Source organism: Equus asinus, chromosome 20 (genome assembly GCF_041296235.1).
Source record: "Equus asinus isolate D_3611 breed Donkey chromosome 20, EquAss-T2T_v2, whole genome shotgun sequence".
Taxonomy (NCBI): domain Eukaryota; kingdom Metazoa; phylum Chordata; class Mammalia; order Perissodactyla; family Equidae; genus Equus; species Equus asinus.
In genome coordinates, this window is record NC_091809.1 from 86,590,951 (window position 1) to 86,611,316 (window position 20,366).

Consider the following 20,366-nt stretch of genomic DNA (forward strand, 5'->3'; position numbering starts at 1 on the left):
TTATGTAATCTTGGACAAAATAGTTAACCTCATATTAATTATATCAATTCATATGGAAAGGATGTTTGTCCTATTTTTTAAATGGTTAAATACACTTAGATTGTGAATACTACATTTTTCAACATACTACTGATACATACTATGCTCATTAAAGAGTGCTTTCCTTTTAAAAGATAAAGCTTCATTGTTCTTTGGAATGTCTTGGTATTTTATCATGAAAAGTTATCCATATTGAAGAACCATAAAAACTTATGAGGGGTTCATCTATAAAGGAGCCCTAAAGTTTTACTTGTAGCTATTTAATGTGTTCATTGAATCTAGCTCAACAGGAAATCTGGTTGAAACTAATAGAAAGTAGGGATTGTAGGGATTATAAATATTTCCAGAGAGTTTAGTATCCATTTGGAAAATTATAATTTTGTTCTCTAATGACCTTATTTTCCTGTATCCATTAATCTGTCTTCAGTCAGAAGGATGCTTCATTTATCTTTTCCTAGGCACTATACTGAGGATACAAAATATGACATGTTCAATCTCAGAAAGTTCATTGTTTCATTCAACACTTTTTAAACATTAGGAACTGAACATACAACAATAAAAGAAAAGTCTTTCCTCTGATTTATCATTCATTCATTCAACTGCTATAATGAGTACACATATCTTCTTTTAATGGACTCGTGCACCACTCTTATGGGTCAAATACTTGATAGAAGGTGTAAGGTCATGAACAAGACACACATGACTGAAAACGATAAAGTAATAGCTAGGGTATCAGAATTGACCATTTAGGTCCCTCAGAGGTCAGTATGGGAGATTCTATGAAAGCTCAGAAGTTACTTAATTTAGCTTTGGATGGGATGAGGGAGGAGATAGAGCAGAGGACTTCTCAAAGGAGGCAACCAGTAGGCTGATCTTTGAATGACAATTAGAAATTTGTAGGGCAAAGAATACTGAGGAGAAAAGAACGTGGAGCAGGAGAACTTCGTCAAATGTCAGTTTTCTGATTTGGTGGTCCACTGAGCTAAGAATACCACCAGGCTCTCCCAACACCACAACTGGGAACAAGTCTTACAGGATTGCATCCTTTTCTTACATCATTTTGTGCATTAACAGGAAAGTAGCCTCATCTATGATGCTGGGGCCACCCTATAACCACACAATGAAAAACCCTGCCACCTTCTTCCTTGTGGGCATCCCAGGTTTGCAGTCTTCACATCTTTGGCTGGCTATCTCACTGAGTGTCATGTATACCACAGCCCTGTTAGGAAACACCATCGTAGTGACTGTAATCTGCACGGATTTCACACTACAAGAACCCATGTACCGCCTCCTATGTGTTCTTGCTGCTGTAGACATTGTTATGGCCTCTTCTGTAGTGCCCAAGATGATGACCATCTTCTCCTCAGGAGACAACTCCATCAGCTTTAGTGCTTGTTTCACTCAGATGTACTTTGTCCACGTAGCCACAGCTGTGGAGACAGGGCTGCTGCTGGCCATGGCTTTTGACCGCTATGTAGCCATCTGTAAGCCCCTATGCTACAAGAGAATTCTCACGCCTCAAGTGATGCTGGGAATGAGTGTGGCCATCATCACCAGAGCTGTCATACTCATGACTCCATTGAGTTGGATGGTGAGTCATCTACCTTTCTGTGGCTCCACAGTGGTTCTCCATTCCTACTGTGAGCACATAGCTGTGGCCAAGTTGGCATGTGCTGACCCTATGCCCAGTTTTCTTTACAGTCTGATTGGTTCCTCGATTATTGTGGGCTCTGATGTGGTCTTCATTGCTGTCTCTTATAATCTGATTCTCCGGGCAGTATTTGGTCTATCCTCAAAGAATGCTCAGTTGAAAGCCTTAAGCACATGTGGCTCCCATGTGGGAGTTATGGCTCTGTACTATTTACCCGGGATGGCATCCATCTATGTGGCCTGGCTAGGGAAGGACATAGTGCCTTTGCACACCCAAGTGCTGTTAGCTGACTTATACCTGGTCATCCCACCCACTTTAAACCCCATCATCTACGGCCTGAGGATCAAACAAATACGAGAGCGTACATGGAGCATGCTGCTGTACTGCCTCTTTGACCACTCCAACATGGGTTCATGGCACAAAGTCTATTGAGACCTTGAGCATCCCAGCTAACTTCAGGGATGCCTTAGAGATCTGTGAAGCTGGTTTGCTTTACCTGGCACCATAGAAGTTCTAAGATGAAGCTGTAAAGTGTATCTTTGCATAAGTTTTTAATTTCTTCGAAGAATGTGAATGAAATGATTAATTTTCTGACAGTAGTTTTAACAGTTTCAATCAACTAGCATGTAAATCATAAGTTTGGGCAGGGGATACAGACATAGGGTTATTATTTCTTTAACTTCTGATCCATATTTCCAACTTAATATCCTACAAGTTCCTGAGCAGTAGATACCAATTGTTTGGTCCCCTAACACCTGGCAGTTCATCTCCTTATGTGATTACAGGGAAGTAAAATTTAAAATAAAACCCTGCCATCTGGCCTGTTGATGAATACACTCAACTTGGGTCATGTGCTCTCACCTGAACCAGAGTCATTCTCCATGCAAAATGTATTCCAGTTTATCCGCGGAGATATAAACTTGGATCACTGATGGTGGCTATTTTCCAACATATGAACTTAGAAAGAAAAATCTGTTCTACAGCAAGAGAAGCAGATTAGCAAGATGGAATGAGGAAACTGAGTCACTGGTTCTAATTCATTTGGATTCATTTTGGGTGCATCCTTGTTATTAAGTCCTGTAAGATATCTCTATATCCTTTTAATAGATCCCCTATTGTCAAGCTAGCTGAAGTCAATGTACTAATCATGAGATTTTTGATTTTAAGCAACAGAAGACAGTGCAATGTGACTTTGGTTTTTGACATTTTTCTCTTTGCTTCTGAGTCCTGTTTGTGTAAGTGACTTGTAAGACACAAAAGACAAGGTTCAAATCTGATACAGTTCTTTCTTTCTGGACACCTCAAAGGATGTGTGCTCTGGGATGAAAAGGTCAGTGGAGAACAATATCAATGATGAAGCTGAAATGTCATGACTCTTCTTCAGGTCACCAGATACTTAATTGGTTTTTGTTTTTATTTTCCCCTTTCAGAAAGTCTTAAACTGAGTAATCAGTATATGTTAAAAGAAAAAGATTTCATATATATTAGATATATAGACATTTCACTCTGGTGCATTTGAAAATGTTAATAGAAGATAATTTCCTAATAATATTGATACCAAGTTATTGTATCTGAGTCTTAATATCTCCTTTCTACTGATGAGGGAAACAATGTTAAATCATAGAGGGTATTGAAAATTAAATAAAATAATGAGTGGAAAGCACACCATACAACATTCATATATTGCATGTACTTAAAAAATACACACAATAAATGTCTAATTTTCAACATTTTAAGGTGTAGTTTGAGGCACTATTGAAACCACAGTCCTGTGTCGATAAGTACTTAAGTGTTAATTTTTCCAAACAGATCAGCTGCTTAACAACTCAGCACCCGCAACTTTTGCTAATATTGAACTTGTTTACTCACTAGACTGTATTCTATTTCTGAATACCAGCAGAGTAGAAATCAGCCTCTACAGCTCTGATACTGATGCCCTGAGGTCCCAAAGTGGTAAATAAAAAAAACTCTCCTCCCCTTGCCCCCCCAACATAAAAACAAATCAAGATCAGGAAGTGGTTAAGCATATTTGATAAGATTTTGATTTTGAAAAGTGCTATTATTCTTTCTCCGTAAACTCCCAAAGGATTGGCTGTACCCATTAAATCAAAGAATATTAGACGTATTAAAGAATCTGATGCAAAGCCACAAAGGTATAGTCCAGCCTGCACTCAAAACAGACATTTCTTGCCAGCATTTTCATCAGAACAAAGCTGCTTGCCAGTTTTGTGTTTCATTCATGTTAGTATTCCATGAAACTACCTGGGACACACCGCTGGTACTCAAATATTGAACTACGTATTTCCCAAAGTGGACTGGTTCCCTGCCATGGCTGCCTCCAAACAGAAAGTCCTGTGCTTCTCCCAGTATATTCAGATCCAACCCCTGCCCCATCTCAAGAAGCAATGTGTGCTCACTTAACTACTGCCTGGGACCCACAGCGGACTCTCAGAGTTTGGATCTTAAGAGATGACAACCAATCCTGCTTGAAAAAAAGGGAGACTGGATTTCCTGTGGGGAGTTACAAACCCAAGGGTGTGCCCTCTGTCTCTACTTTTTGCAGGACCCAAGCATCTCACCTTTTTAGTAGCCTTTCCCTTTAAGGCTCAGGAATTTCACCCTTTGGTTTCTCTGCTAGTAAAACAAGTATGGGCCAAGCTCATCCCTGCCCTATAATTAATGATCACTTCAATTCAGAAATGCAACCCCAGGCATTACAGGCGGTGGTGCAGGCACTCTACTCTCCATACAGCTATCTGCCTCTTCCTCTTCTGGAGGACTTTTGAAATTATCCATCAAATTAGTTGCTGAACAGGGATATGGTTTAGTACCATCTAGTCTTTTATGCACCTATGAGGCAAGAAGAGCTTACTTTTGTTTTGATTCAAAGCATATGAATGAAAATGTCCTCATTTAGATATTTATCAACACACACACATGCAGAGTGCTAGACTGAGGCTACAATGATGAACCAGAAAAATAAGGTCCTTGTCTTCATGGGGTTCTTAGAAGGGAGTGTCAGCAACTACCCTAGAGAAAAGGGTTTACATATACTTAAGAACTTTGGTCTTCTTCTTTAGTCTCAACAATCAGACAGTGTGAAATAAACAATGTGTTTAAACTTGTAATTCTTTTAATAAGGAATCATCAGCTTATAAAAATCAAAGAAACCCCACAATAACACATTACAAATGAAGCCATTCCACTCCTTAATGCATTCTAGATTTGAATGAATTTATCACTAATAATATTCCTTTTCTAGGAAACTTCCAAGATTGGTCCTAATAAAACCGTAGTAAAAGAATAACATTGATTTGACCTTTAGCCTCTTCTGCTAAGTGTCCAGGGACATAACTGGAAGCAGTTCCTCAAGATCCATTTCTCAAATCTATAAAAAATTCCCCAGGGAGTCCTCTCACATAAAGACACAAGGTCCCTCTAATGTTGGTCAGCTCAACCCTTTGCAAGACCAGGTCTGTGACTTACCAGTTCATTCCACTCCAAGAAGATGATGGAAACTTCTTCCCTCTACTTCTAATAGTCAAGGAACAATTTGGAAACATGGTGGGCAGAATGAGTTTATTTCTCCATTTTGGCCAGTTTTAGCTCCTTCATATATGAATAGCCAATACAATAAAAGTAGAATGAGAATGCTTGCTATTCTTTATTGCAGAAATTACTTTGCTTCTACCTATATCTAACCTAGTATCTACTTTGCTGCTCAATCCTAACCCACAACAGTCACTACCTTCAAGTATAGACTACCTCAGAGGTTGTGTTACACATCATCAGAGTGACAATATGTAAGGTGTATGTTGTAGCCCTTGCAATAGGCAAAGCCGTTAGTTCTCATGTGCTTCCCTTGAAGTTTGTTTCTAGCCACAATAAGTGCCACATAACACTATTAAGAGCTGTAATGAATTATTTTTGCCACGTGCAACAACTACTTTAAGGTCAAAAGCCCAGATATATAGTTTTAATTCCCTTTCATTGTACATATGGCTCCACAACTGGCTTTCTGTACCTAGTCCAGTTCTCTCTCCCCACACTTTCCTGCTGCTTTCTTCCTTCTGTCATAAAAGTAGAGAAGAGAAAGGCAGAATATTATGTAGTTACCAGAACCATGAAGATTCCCTTCATCACATAAAACAATATGAACTCTGGCCCAACTAGCTTGTGAGTGAGCCTTCCCAACAATGCATTTGTTTTACATTTTTCTCTATTATTTCCATTCTGTGCCCTAATGTCACTGTCAAAAATTCTAATCCAAAGACAAACACATATAACAGATGCACAATATATCACTGTGGCCTGAAGTTTTCACTGGAATGGGCACCTTTCTGTTTAAAGGGGTCTAGACTGTCAGAAAGGCCCCAAGAAACAAAGGTCCTGCTTTCAAATGCTGACTGTCAGAAGTTGAGATAGGAAGGTGACACAGGCAAAATCCATGGGTGACCTTCCTCCGTCCCTAAGAAAGGACAAAAGTACAGGATGGATCCGAGATCTTCACAACAATCCTGTGAGGTAGGAGAGTATGCAGCTACTGTACTCACTTTTCCACTGAGGACCCTTGAAAATCTTTCAAACATGTGGGGTGTTTCAGACCTGAATGTAATGAATGACATGCAGACATGTGACCTGAGAAGCGAGTGTGTCAATCTTGTTTCATTTGAGTGTGTGAAATATTTTATAATCTTCTTTCAGAAGCTTTGTGAGAAATAACTTGCTGCATTAAGGACATTTCAGTTTCTTCATCCATAAAGGGAAAATAGAAACAAGGCTCACAGGATTTCTGATCCTGACAGTTAGAGAAAAAGGCAGGACCAGAACTCAGGTCTCCTTAGAGTGTGGGATAAAGTGATTCACCTAGCTCGTGCTCAGAAACCACGGCCCCCGGGGTGGTCTTGGCATTGCTGCAATGCATTTATTTCTCTAGTTAGCATATCAGAGAGCTGGGGTCAATTATGGGTAGCTCAGAAGTAGCAAAACTCAGATGAAGCATCATCCCACTGGTATCAGCACAGCAAACGGCTCTGGACATGGACAGTATTCTTTGGTTTATTGGTCAACCCTATCCAAAGGCTGTCCTGACCGTTGGATCTACTTCGTCATCCTCACTAACTTAATTATGGCACCAAGAAGGATGGGGAAGAGGGGCATGAGATACAGAAAGGACAGAGCCCTGATCCTCAGAAGTACCTGACCTTCACCATCAGCCACACTTCCCTCATAGGAGTGCATTGCTCATTTGATGGAGCCTCTGCTTTTTCTCCTGAATGATTTAGAGACATTTTGGTCCAGGAGCAACAGAGCACTGGGTCAGGCAGTGGAATCCCTGGATTCCAGACTCAGCTCAGTTCAACGGAACCCTTGTCAGTGGCAGGGCCCTCCAAGACCCCTGCAGTCCAGGTGAAATTCCAAGGACTCTGGCTAGGATGGAGGCTCTCTTAGTCCTCCCCGTTCAGGGAGCAGATAGCTAGAGTAGCAGTGTTGTTGGCACAAATGCTGTAGCAAGGACTAAAATAGGGCAGGAGGCACCAAGGGAAGGAATATTGGAGGAAAGTTAAACTATGGCAGCTGTTGTCAGTCATTGTAGAAGGAGATATCATGGGCCTCATAATCCAGGAAGACTGCCCCACTGTAAGGAGGGACACACAACGACAGGAGGGGGTCTTCATCAGTGCCTGCCTGATACTCACGTCCTTCCTCAGCCTTATCACCCAGAATCCATAGTGGGGGGATAAACAGACCACCAGCTTCCAGTCTACATTTTCCTTACATACTCTTAGACACTTTCAGACGTGTCTCTCACCTCCACCTCCCAGTAGTGGCGGACTGAGGAGGTGCACTGGCTGCCCAGGATGATATTTTAGTGGTAAAATCTCCCAGGATTGTCTGGAAGCTTCTGCTTGGTGTCTCCATAGTGCACACATTTTCTGTCCCAGGACACAATGTGGTGGGAATAAGCAGTGTCTGGATCTAGGAGCACATCAGCTATGGAAAAAGATCTTGGGTGGTAACACCGATACAGAGCCGGACCTGATAGAGTGGTATACTCTATACACATACACTGACACAGTGGGCGTGGGTGAGGTCTCCCCAATAAATACAGCCTAGATTTCTCAATGATTGGGTGGGGGGGGGGCTAGATGGGGAAGGCAGAGGACAGTGAAGTATTTTATTTCTCTAGAAGGGTCCCTCCCACTGCCCATCACAATCTCCCACAGCATTTATTACCTGCATACGTCTTCAGGACCTCTCTTAGCCCCAGCACATGGCAATCTGTCTTCAATTCCATGGACACTGGTTCTGGCCACTGCAGGCTCCAAGACTTGCTCCTAGTAGAGGAGGGGTAAGCCTGGAGACCAAAAATCCTGGTTCTGCCATAGAGTCCTTCCCTTAGTACAGGAAGAGGGGTTTGACCAGGGACCTAGTTGGTGGGGTGCCCCTCTACAGCAACACCAGGCACAGCAGAGATGTGGTGATTATTTGACTGAAGCCAAACAGTTTGTGGCACAGAGAAGAGGGCATTTACATTCCTGTGATATGAGAAGGGTCAGATGTACACTTGACATCAGGAGAGGAAGAGGTGTGCCACAGAGGGGAAAGGCTGATACTCAGAGCTCAGAGCATAGTGGAGACATCTGCAGTCTTTTTCCCTCCTAGGGAGATTCACTTGAAACTGTGCATTTTATAATTTATCTGAAATTCTTATTACTAATACTTGAAATTAATTTGATCAAGTACAAAGAAGAAAAAAGGAGGATGAACAAAGTTCTTTAGCCAATATAGCGAAAGTGGGAGAAAATTATGGTTCAGCACCCACTTTACTGTAGGTACTGGGTCTGTGTTCCTTCCCCACTTCTGGCTCTTGCCAGGACCCGCTATCACTTATAGGGCTGCCTAGGAGCACCACGGATAGGAACATACCTGTTTAAGACTTCTTCAATACTCTAGAAAGAGAAACAAAAGCAGCGCACCAGTAAGTGATGCTCCTTGGAGGGACCAGAGAGACACTGAACTTTAGGAGTGGGTTCCTCTAAGGGAAAGGGAGGCAGACAGCAGGGCTGGAGGGAAGGCATGCGGATGTAGGGGGAGAAGACTTAGAAGTGGAGAAGGGCGGGCCAAGCTCTGGCTGGATTGGCCGATTTCAGGCTTCATCTCCAGACTCTCATGCCAGGGAGTAGGAGTTTCCCGTCAATCAACAGACCCAGGGATAGAACAGCAGGCATTAGTGGGCGGTGTATGGGATCCGTGTCTGGCTCACAGGCCCCACTGAAGACTAGGGAATTCTCCCTCCTGGAATCTCAGGTTGTCTTCAGCTGTCACTCAAGCTTCCCAGGAGAACCTGCTATTCACCTGCAGCATCCAGCGGACAGGCCTCTGAGACCTCTCTTCCAGCTCTGCAATCATCTTCCACAGGACCCAGCTCTGCTAGAGGAGCTCATTGTGATTCATCTCCAGTTTTGCTTGGTCTCCCCCTCCTCCCATGCTAGGCTGGCCAGAGCTGCTGCTTCCTCTACCTCAAGCCGCCGCCCCGGTGGCTGTTGTTTCTGTGGTAATCTAGATACTTCTCAAACTCCCACATGATATTCTGCTTTTGGGTTTCCACCTGTATCTGAAGAGCCAAGATTGAAAATCAGCACTGATATTCTTCATGTAACGGCCACTCAGCATTGAGGACACTGTCAAATGCATACACACATGCTCTGGAATGTTCTGTTACCAACTGTGTGCCTGACACTGTAGAGGCTAAGATAAAGGATATTATTTTCCCTACCCTTCTGTCCCCACAGCTATAGTACATGCTTCTGGGTCCCTATTCCTAATCTCATTGACCCCAGTAGGGCCCAGGATATATCTTGGTGCTATACCTTCTAGACTATTTTCTGTTTTCAGAATAATATGTTGTGTTCTCATTCTAAAGACCAGAAGCATTACATGTAAGCCTCTCAGGCAGTGTAATGTAACTACGCTGTTAGATGCTTTTGCTTCTCACTGGTATTATACCAACTCAATATGCTGTTTCAGGCTGGTTCAGTGTTATCTTCTATTGATAAAAAATTCTGATAGTTTGGTAGTTATGGGCCTCAAATTTATTTCAGAGGTGATTTTCCAATATTTTAATAACTTAACTTTTAGTAAATATGCACTAACTAGGGAAAGAGAAACAAAAACATGCTTTACTAATCATTAAACAACTGGTACCTGTGTGAGTTATTGCATTAGTGAGGCTTGTACTTTTCCTTGCTCACATATGAGGACACATGCCAGAATTTATCCTCTACCATAATCAAGCAAATGGAATTGAGAGGTTCCATAGCCTGCCTAAGGCCTCACACTTGGGAGAGAAAGCTGGTAAGAGGACCCCTGGCTATCTGACCTCAAACCCCACATTCTGCCTCCCAGAGATGAGGAAGCTACCATGGGTCAGGACAACACAGGGACCACAGGGACTCCTTTCTCCAAGTGGCCACTTGCCTTCCAGTTGGTGGTTCATTTCTTCTCACCAACTTCCAGCTTCCAGGCCTCTTCTTGCTGTTTCCTCAGATGTTCCAAAGCCTCATGGAGTTTCCACTGAAAGAGATAAAAACCTCGTGAGGCCACCTTGGGAAGCCCGGGTTGATAATGGGGCTTCCTAGTATTGGTAGTGATGAGAAAACAAGTGTCCCTCAGAGGATGGGCCAGGATGAATGCTGGGAGAAATGAGAATGCCATGGAGGGAATAGATCCTGCCCAGATGACACCCAAGGTAGCTGTCGATCTGAGAATCATTTCAATTCCCACAGACTCTGTTTCTGTAAAGTTTAAGAAAAGGTCCATTTCCAACCCTCTCAGAAAACTACCTTGGACTGTCTTCTCTGTGCCTCTTGTTATTCTTATCTGCCTTGTTGTCTTAGGGCCTCCTGAAATCTTGTTGTTCAAAGCATGGCCCAAGTGCATTGGCAGCAACCACGTGACCCGAGAGCTTGTTAGAGGTGCAGAATCTCAGGCTTCACTTTGGACCTCCTGAATTAAAATCTGAATTTTAACAAGATCCTTGGGTGGGATCCCAGGGGTATGAGAAGCTAAAGGAATGAGCTCTCGTTTTGTCTCTGGGGCCCCGGTCAAGTACTTGATCTAGAGATAGCCAAGTGAGGAGCAGATGAGAGACTGAGCTGGCTAAACTCCTTCTTCCAACTTATACTCCCAGGTGACATCCTCCATGGGCATGACACTGTGGGCCTCATGCTGGGGGCGCTGGCTGCAGGCCTCACACATGATCAGGCCATCCATTTTGCGGAAAATCTTTAGCTGTTCAAGTAGAGCTCACACACATCCCCCTTCAGCCTCATTCCTGCATGCAGCCCTAGCAGACAGACTTTTTCTACATCATTGGCCAGCTGCTAATTAGGCTGCAGGTTCTTTGGTTGGACAGGAGCCTGGCAGAGAAGACATGTGTAACCCCAGTTCTCATATTCTCCTGGGACCTCCCAGAGTCCAGAGAGACTGCCGTGGTGACAGTCGATGCTCATGGGCTCCATCAGGAAGGTCATGCAGATGGGACAACCCACTTCTTCCACAATGGCTTCCACCAATGCTGCAGGATCCAGGGTCCTTCTCACACTCTCCTCAAAACATGAATGAAACTAGGTAGAGGTAGTGAAGGCTGAGAAGAAGAAAAGAAAAACAAGGAAGAGAAAAAAGTAACAGAAAAGTAGAGGGATCAGAAAAAGGGACAATTAACGACTGAACAAAACAACTTCCTCCTTTTGATCCTTTATTGATCTTGTTTAATAAGCAGTGGCCTTCTCAACTGAAGTTCTGTCTGAGTCATATTACTCACATGACACAAGGGACATGTGGGGATGCCTAAGTGAGTGGATGTTCAGAGTTCTCAATTTTCATTCACTTTGTCATCTCTGATTGTCTCTGGTTTCACTCACCAGACCATTCCCACTCCACCTCAATCCTGCTTTCCAAATCAGTATTGTTTCTCTTGAACGTTGGTGAGGTCACATAAAATGTGGTGTTTCAGTATCCAAAAAAGGCCAGAAATACCCCTAGCCTCACTCTCTGCCATGTTTATATGTATATTTATATACTTCAAGGCACAGAAAAGGTAATATGCCAGAAGCCCATTGCTTATGTGCTCAATTTGTTTTCTTCTATTGTGCACTGAAGTGTAAGGTATAAGGGAACCAGCAATACTTTCCCCAGACCCTGTAAAACCTCTGCCCACTCCTCCAGCACTAACATTCACAAGATGCCAAGACACTCTCTTCAGTGATATGATAGAAGCAGATATGAACAAATGCCTCTAGGAAGATAAAAACAAAGGTCATCTGATGATAATGAAACCCATATTGATGAATTCACTACTCGAGCAAGAAATCTGAGATTTCTGCCAGGGCCACATATGGCTACAGAACTTGAATGGTCAATGGCAGTCCCTTGGCACATTTGGATTTATTTATTTGTTTATTTTGCAGGTTTGTGTTACCACTTAGAGTCTGTAAAGGGAAGAGCCATGTTGGTTTTAGTCACTATTGTGTTCTGAGCACTTCAACAGCACCTGCTATGCAGTTATTGAAGAATAAATATTGGTTGAATGAATAAATCAGCTAGACAGAAAATAGTTTCAAAACTCAATATGTTTTTATAATTTTTTAGGTAATTGAGAGCATAGTATACATTAATAATGATAGAAAGCACTCCTTAAGAACCTACACTATGTGCCAGGCACTATTCTGAGCATTTTACACGGATTAATTCAGTTTGATTCACAACTCCAAGTAGTAACTGTCATTCTCTTGCTCTTTTACAGATTTGTGAGGAACCACCACAGCTCTTACTACGTCAGCAGGAGCCAGTTTGAATCCCGGGGAAAGTGGTCCATCTTTGGTCACAGTTTAGCTGCCTTGTCTCATGCTGGGGCTATTTAAGTAGGAACCCTACTTATGCATTTGGTTGCTTACTTTCCCTATCCACATTTCATGTCCTTGTTTAGGTGTACATCCTGTCCTGTTCTCTGAATTATCCTATATGCAACAGGACCCACAGGTTTTAAAGTTTAAAGTTTTTTAAAATTTTTCTTCTTGAGTTCATAATAGTTTACATCATTGTTAAATTTCAGTTGTACACTATTACTTGTCCATCACCATATTGTGCTCCCCTTCACCCCCTCTGCCCACCCCCCACTCTCTGGTGACTACTGAACTGTTTTCTTCATCCATGTGTTTGTTTATGTTCCACATATGAGTGAAATCACATGGTGTTTGTCTTTCCAAGTCTGGCTTATTTTGCTTAGCATAATACCCTCCAGGTCCATCCGTGTTGTTGCAAATGGGATGATTTTGTCTTTTTTTATGGCTGAGTAGCATCCCATTGTATATGTACACCACATCTTCTTTATCTAATCATTGATCGATGGGCACTTGGATTGTTTCCATGTCCTGGCTATTCTGAATAGTGCTGAAATGAACATAGGGGTACATATGTCACTTTGGATTGTTGATTTCAAGTTGTTTGGGTAGACACCCACTAGTGGGATAGCTGGGTCATATGGTATTTCAATTTTTAGTTTTTTTTTTTTTTATTTCTTAGGATTGGCACCTGGGCTAACAACTGTTGCCAATCTTTTTTTTTTTTTCCTTTTTATCTCCCCCAACCCCCCCACCCCATACACAGTTGTATATGTTAGCTGCACGTCATTCTAGTTGTGGAATGTAAATTTTTAGTTTTTCGAGAAATCTGCATTCTGTTTTCCACAGTAGCTGCACCAGTTTGCATTCCCACCAGTAATGTATGAGGGTTCCCTTTTCTCCACACGTTTTCCAACAATTGTTATTTTCAGTCTTAGTGATTATAGCCATTTTAACAGGTGTAAAGTGATATCTTAGTGTAGTTTTGGTTTGCATTGCCCTGATGATTAGTGATGTTGAACATCTTTTCATGTGCTTATTGGCCATCTATATATCTTTGGAAGAATGCCTGCTCATATCCTCTGTCCATTTTTTGATCATGCTGTTTGTTTTTTTGCTGTTAAGTTGTGTGAGTACCTTATATATTATGGAGATTAACCCCTTGTCGGATATAGGATTTGCAAATATTTTATCCCAATTGGTGTGTTGTCTTTTCATTTTGATCCTGGTTTCTTTTGCCTTGCAGAAGCTCTTTAGTCTGATGAAGTCCCACTTGTTTATTTTTCTTTTGTTTCCCTTGTCTGAGAAGACATGGTATTTGAAAAGATCTTTTTAAGTTCGATGTCAAAAAGTGTACTACCTATATTGTCTCCCAGGAGTTTTGTGGTTTCAGCACTTATCTTCAAGTCTTTGATCCATTTTGAGTTTATATTTTTGTATGGCATGAGATAATGGTCTACTTTCATTCTTTTGCAAGTGGTTGTCCAGATTTTCCAACATCATTTGCTGAAGAGTGTATCTTTTCTCCATTGTGTGTTCTTGGCACCTCTGTCAAAGATTAACTGTCTGTAGATGTGTGGTTTTATTTCTGGCCTTTCAGTTCTGTTCCGGTGATCTGTGTGCCTATTTTTGTACCAGTATCATGCAGTTTTGATTACTATGGCTTTGTAGTACATTTTGAATTCAGGGACTGTGATGCCTCCAGCTTTGTTCTTTTTTCTTAGTGTTGCTTTAGCAATTCACGGCCTTTGGTTGCCACATATGAATTTTAGGATTCTTTGTTCTATTTCTGTGAAGAATGTCATTGGGATTCTGATTGGGATTGCATTGAATCTGTAGATTGCTTTGGGTAGTATGGACATTTTAACTACATTTAGTCTTCTAATCCATGTACATGGAATCTCTTCCCATCTCTTTATGTCATCATTTATTACTTTAATAATGGCTTGTACTTTTCATTGTATAAGTCCTTCACCTCCTTGGTTAAATTTATTCCTAGACGTTTTATTCTTTTTGTTGTGATTGTAAATGGAATTATATTCTTGGATTCTCTTTCTGTAAGTTCAATATTAGAGTATAGAAATGCAATTTTTGTAAGTTGATTTTGTATCCTGCAACTTTACTGTAGTTGTTAATTATTTCTAATAGTTTTCTGATGGATTATTTAGGGTTTTCTATATATAAGATCATGTCATCTGCAAACAGTGAGAGTTTCACTGTTTATTAAGTTTCACTTCTTAATTCCCTATTTGGATTCCTTTTATTCCCTTCTCTTGCCTAATTTCTCTGACCAAAACCTCCAGTACTATTGTTGAATAAGAGTGGTGATAGTGGACATACTTGTCTTGTTCCTGTTCTCAGAGGGATGGTGTTCAGTTTTTCCCCATTGAGTATGACGTTGGCTGTGGGTTTGTCATAGCCCCTTATTATGTTGAGGTAATTTCCTTATATCCCCATTTTGTTAAGAGTTTTTATCGTAAATGGCTGTTGGATCTTGTCAAATGCTTTCTCTCCATTGCTTTCTTTCTATTGAGATGATCAAGTGGTTTTTACTCAAAAAAAGATTTGATTATCTTATGCAAAATCTCATAGATAAGGTAGTCCATTTTCTTACGCCCTCTTATTTCCTTAGACTAAACTGATTCAGTCCACTTCCTCTCCCCCTCCTGTGTTGTTTTTGTCACATCTTATTGCATCTTGTGTTGTGAGTTTGTGGTTAAAATGACAAGATTATCTTTGTTTTTGATGTTTTCCTTCCCTTTATCTTTAATGTTATACTTGAGTATTTGCTAACCTGTTTTGAGGTATAGCTACAATTTTCTGATTTTTGTCTACATATTTATCTCCATACTCCATGCTTTGTAATCCCTTTCACCCTTTTTAAATTTTCAAGTATGAGGGCCTCCTTGAGGATTTCTTGTAGGGGGTTTCTTGTGGCTACAATCACCCTTAGCTTTTGTTTATCTTGGAAAGTTGTTATTTCTCCAACATACCTGAAGGATATTTTTGCTGGATAGAGTATTCTTGGATGAGAGGTTTTGTCCTTCAAAGATCTGAATATGTCATTCCAGTCACTCCTAATCTGTAGGGTTTCTTCAGAGAAATCCACTGAAAGCCTGATGGGGGTCCCTTTGTAGGTTATTTTCTTCTGCCTTGCTGTCCTTAGTATTTTTCTTTGTTATTCACTTTTACCAGTTTCACTACTACCTGCCTTGCAGTAGGTCTTTTTACATTGACATGTTTAGGAGATCTGATAACTTCTTTCACATGGATTTCCATCTCCTTCCCCAGGTTTGGGAAGTTCTCTGCTATTATTTCTTTGAACAAGCTTTCTGCTTATTCTCCTTCACTTCTCCTTCTGTAATACCTATAATTCTTATGTTGCATTTCTTAATTGAGGTGGATATTTCTCAAAGACTATTTTCATTTCTTTTTAGTCTCCTCCTCTATCCAGAGCATTTCAATATGTATATCCTTCATTATGCTGTTTGCCCCTCTATGATGTCTGCTCAAGTGTTCAGGGAATTCATATTTTGTCTTATCTCATTCATTGTGTCTTTCATCTCCAATATTTTTTATTGGTTTGTCTTTATAATTTCAATCTCTTTTGTGGAGTAGCGCCTGGACTTGTTTAATTGTTTCTCCACATTCTCCTTTAACTCATTGAGTTTTTTGATGGCAACTATTTTGAATTCTCTGTCATTTAGATTACATATTTCTGTGTTTTCACGACTGATTTCTGGGTGCTTGCTATTTTCTCTCTGGTTATTTTTCTCTCTGGTATAATTTTTGGTATTGCTAGAGGGCATTGCTCTGTTTTTCCACATCCTGTTACTATTGATCACCATTACTCCCTATCTACCTATCACCACTGGGTTGGGGTCAAGAGCTGCATATTCTGAGCCCTCTGTGTTCTTCTGGGATTCCAGGTGCTGGAGCCAGTGCTGGGTGGGTGGCAGGGAGGGGTGCTTTCTTCTGCATGCTCTCACAGGCTTACTCACTCTGCCTTCACTATCTGCTCTCCTGGGGTGTTGGCTTGATGAAGTCACCCCCACAATAGCTTACACTTCTGTAGGGGACTTTCCCCTAAATTGGAGGGACCTCGGGGGTCTTTGATGTTCCTGTTAACAGGTGCTCCCTTCCCCTTTCAGTCTCTCTCAGAGGCTGCATGAAATCCCAGGTCTCAGTCTTTTGGGGAGAGAGTGGTTTCTCTTACCCTGTTCCACCTCCTCCAAGGGTGGGCTCCAGTCTCTCCACCCTCTGACATATGGCTTCATGGGTCTCTCAGATGTCTTTTGTGTTGTGTGAGTGTCCTCTGTTGAAGTATGAATGTCTTTTTCATTGTATTGTTGAGGGGAGGGATGATCGGTAGAGCCCACTCAGCCATGATGCTCTAAAGTTTAAAGTTTTAAGTACAGCTTTTTTGGAGACTAGCTCTCTTGCAAGCTGAAGACTGAGCCTTCTGATAGATGCTACACCTAGTAAATTGAAGCTAAACCACCCCCCGGTCATTAGGATGGTGTTGGCTGAGGAAGGCATGAAGTGCCCCCACACTCCTAAAAAAGGCAACAGAAGGCCTCTCACTATGTATGTAACTAGTAACTATGTCTCTGCTGAGGAATTGGGGAGCTGGGAGCAGTTAGTATTCTGATTTTTTATATTTCCATTTATCTCTATATCATTTGCCACTAAAATTTTTTTTAAAAAAACACCTTTTTATATTGTATCTGTTGTCTTTTTTCTCTCAGCTTTATTCCTGCTCCACGATGACGTGCAGGCAGAAGTCAAGAGCTTCAAAATATGGCCCAGGCACCCCACTAGCCTCCTTCATTTTCATTCTTTTTTAAGTACGTTGCACTCTCACTTCTCTAGTGTATGCTATGGAGGATGTTTTGTCATTTTATATTTCTTTTCTATAGTCCATGCCCTTCCAACAGTTTGAAAACTTATCTTTCTTGGTCTCCCTTACATTCTGTTTCCTTTCTCTGTTCAAATAGGACTCTATAACATGGTGTCAAGAGAAATATTTAACCAGTGAAGCCCATCATGAACCCCCAGGCAGAACCAAGAAACTGAACAGTGAAGTGGATTTTGAGAGATTAGGTATACTATCAGTTTGAATAGTTCTACAAGAAAGTGAAATGAATTATGATGACTAGAATTTGAATCCCTATTCTCTGGCTTACTACCTTTGTAACCATCTATGCACCTCAGTTTCATCTATAAAGTGTGAATGTAATAATGGCAGCTACTCCAGAGGGTTGTGGAAATGGAATGAGATCATCTTTGAAAGCATTTAGCAGAGAGCTTGGCACATAGCAGTCTTTCACACATCTAACTAAACTTGGGTCTTTGTTTTCTTTGCAGGATGCACTCCACATTCTTCTTATTCTTAGGTATCCTCTGAGGATTGGAGAAACAAAGACTCTTTAGCTACTAAGCATCTACCTCCTCCTGCAATCTGGAAAGCCCCAGGGGCCGGAGCACAGAGAAAATCCAGTCTCTGGAGAAGTTACAGTGTTTGGCTCCTAGGCAAAGAACAAGGGAAGGCAGGGTGTCCTGGGACAAAGAATCCAAAGGGGAAAGAGGGGTCCTAATGGGAGGTCTTTGAAAGGGACAATACTCCTCACCATGACTCTATGTTGTTCATCTTTGATCTTATGTCACTTTTCCTGTTCCTCCTGAAGTGCCCTATATAAACCCTCTCCTTTTGAGTGAAAGAAACATGGGCATATGAGAGGAAGTAGAATAGTGAAAACTCCAGAGATGTGGGTAACTGACCTGGGGACTGGGTGTTGGGCTGATGGGGCCTCAAGGCCAGGGTCAACCTAGAGAGGAAAATATAAACCCTTGATCTGACTAAAAAGGCCTGGCCAGGACAGGTGGGTACTGCTAATACTAAGATCACCTTCTGGAAAGGATGAGAGGATGGGGGTAGAGAGAGAGGGAACAGGAAATATATGATTACTTTCATTCAAATCTGAGAGAGGAAGGGGTAAGTCCAACCTTGGGATGATGGAGAGACAATTTTCAGGGACCAAAGGGAGTTATGAGGAAAGAAAACAAGAAGTAGAGTTGATTGGGAGCATGTTTATTTGTTTGTAGAGGGACGCATAGTATAATAAACACAGAGCCTCCATCAAATGAATCATGCATTACTGTTTTTACCTTTGAGACAATTTTAATTTGAATTCTGTATCTCTCATCCTTTAAATAGCAATGAACACTTCTCTCATATCTTTTGATTAGTTATTGCAATTAAGTCACTTGTCTAAGCTTTTATTTAGTGGTTGGCCCTCCAGATCTTCATGTGAATGTCTCTGTAGGATTGAAGGTAGAGGCAGGCTCTGGGCTGGAAATGTCTTAGGAGAGTTTGGCCAGAGCTTTCTGAAAAAAGTGCACCTCAACAATCTGGAAGCAATTGTGTGTGTACCTTGATCTGGGTAGTGGCTACGTGGGAATGTTCATGTGTTAACCTTATAAAATTTATCAAGCCATACACCTAAAATCGGTGCATTTTTATAGTATGTATGTTTTTCTGCAATCAAAATGGTAATCAAAAAGGGAAGGAGCAGGCTGTAATGTTAAATGTTTTGGATAGGTCAAGTAAAATAAAGAATGAAAAGCAATCACTGGCTTGGAACCAGGTCATTGATAGAGATCATTGTTGATCTTTGCAGGAAAATTTTCAGTAGCCATAGATTAACGAGTGAAAAAAAAAAAAAAAAAAAAGACGACCAACCAAACCAAATATACTGTTGTTTGAAAAGATTAATAAAATATGTAAACCTTTAGCAGTGCTAATCAGAAAAAAGAGAAATGAGGAAAATGAAAGCTTCATTGGAATGAAAGTTATGATCATTTAGAAGTCAGGGCTGGAGAGATGAGGGATGAGCAGGGTACCCGTTGAGATGGCCCTCAGAAGAAAGGTGGATTTATACAGGGCTGGAGCAAAGAGAGGAATGTCCTGGGTCAGAGGTGAGTTGGGGGAGGAGGGATTCTGGCTTCTCAGGCTTTTCTTTGGCTCTTTATCAAGTGATGCTCAATTCTAAGTTTGTGGCATCCAGAAAACACACAGCAGTCTTAAGGATATCCCGAACTATTTTTTCCACTCTTCGCTATCATTCTAACTAAAAAAACTTGCCATTGTCTTCTCATGATTTATCACTGAAGATGTCTAACCCAGAGACTATAGACAGCACAGTTCTTTCAATATGACCACGAAGCAGGGCTCACTACTTTATTCAGTGTGTTCCATTATAAGGTAATTCTTTTGTTTAGGGTTTTTCTTTTAGGTGATGATGGTGGTCTTTTGGTTTCAATAAAGACCACAGTTTGCAAGCATATCCCAGAAATTTGGGATATGATTTTACAAACTTTAGAACATTTTAGAAAACTTGTGAGGACTCTCACCAAGGTTGTTGGTACCTGGGTGTGGAGTAAATCAATGCTTGGCTCTCCAGGGGATAAATGGAATGGGCAAGTGTATGTCACATGGTTTAGATTGAGAACAAGATGAACGTTTGTCAAGTTCTTGGTTAACCAAGAAAATGTTACTGCAGCTAGTGGGATCCTGAGACCAGTACTCCATCAATGTGATATAGTCGATTATTTAGAGAGGGGCTAGAACCCTGATGAGAAATTAAAACAGGTAGAGATGATGTCTAAGGGTAGGGATATGGGAACTTCTTAGCCTGAAAGGGGAGGGACAGGAAATGGTAGTTGAGGGCAGGCTAGTCTTGAGGCTTGGTGATTAAGCACCCTTCATTTCA

General features: G+C 41.2%; 1 protein-coding gene and 1 pseudogene across 1 annotated transcript; one reads left to right on the plus strand and one right to left on the minus strand.

The window, feature by feature from the left end:
- Positions 1 to 1,132: 1,132 nt before the first annotated feature.
- Positions 1,133 to 2,122, plus strand: LOC106831635 (olfactory receptor 52I1-like). The gene has a single exon (XM_014841944.3). It carries the CDS (start codon positions 1,133 to 1,135, stop codon positions 2,120 to 2,122), a length of 990 nt encoding a protein of 329 aa, XP_014697430.3.
- Positions 2,123 to 7,137: 5,015 nt separating this feature from the next.
- LOC106831610 (E3 ubiquitin-protein ligase TRIM68-like) lies at positions 7,138 to 12,663 on the minus strand (annotated as a pseudogene).
- Between the last annotated feature and the right edge of the window lie 7,703 nt (positions 12,664 to 20,366).

What these genes read in the sequence shown, in the direction of transcription:
- LOC106831635 (XM_014841944.3), top strand. Translation starts at nt 1,133, where the DNA reads ATGCTGGGGCCACCCTATAACCACACAATGAAAAACCCTGCCACCTTC.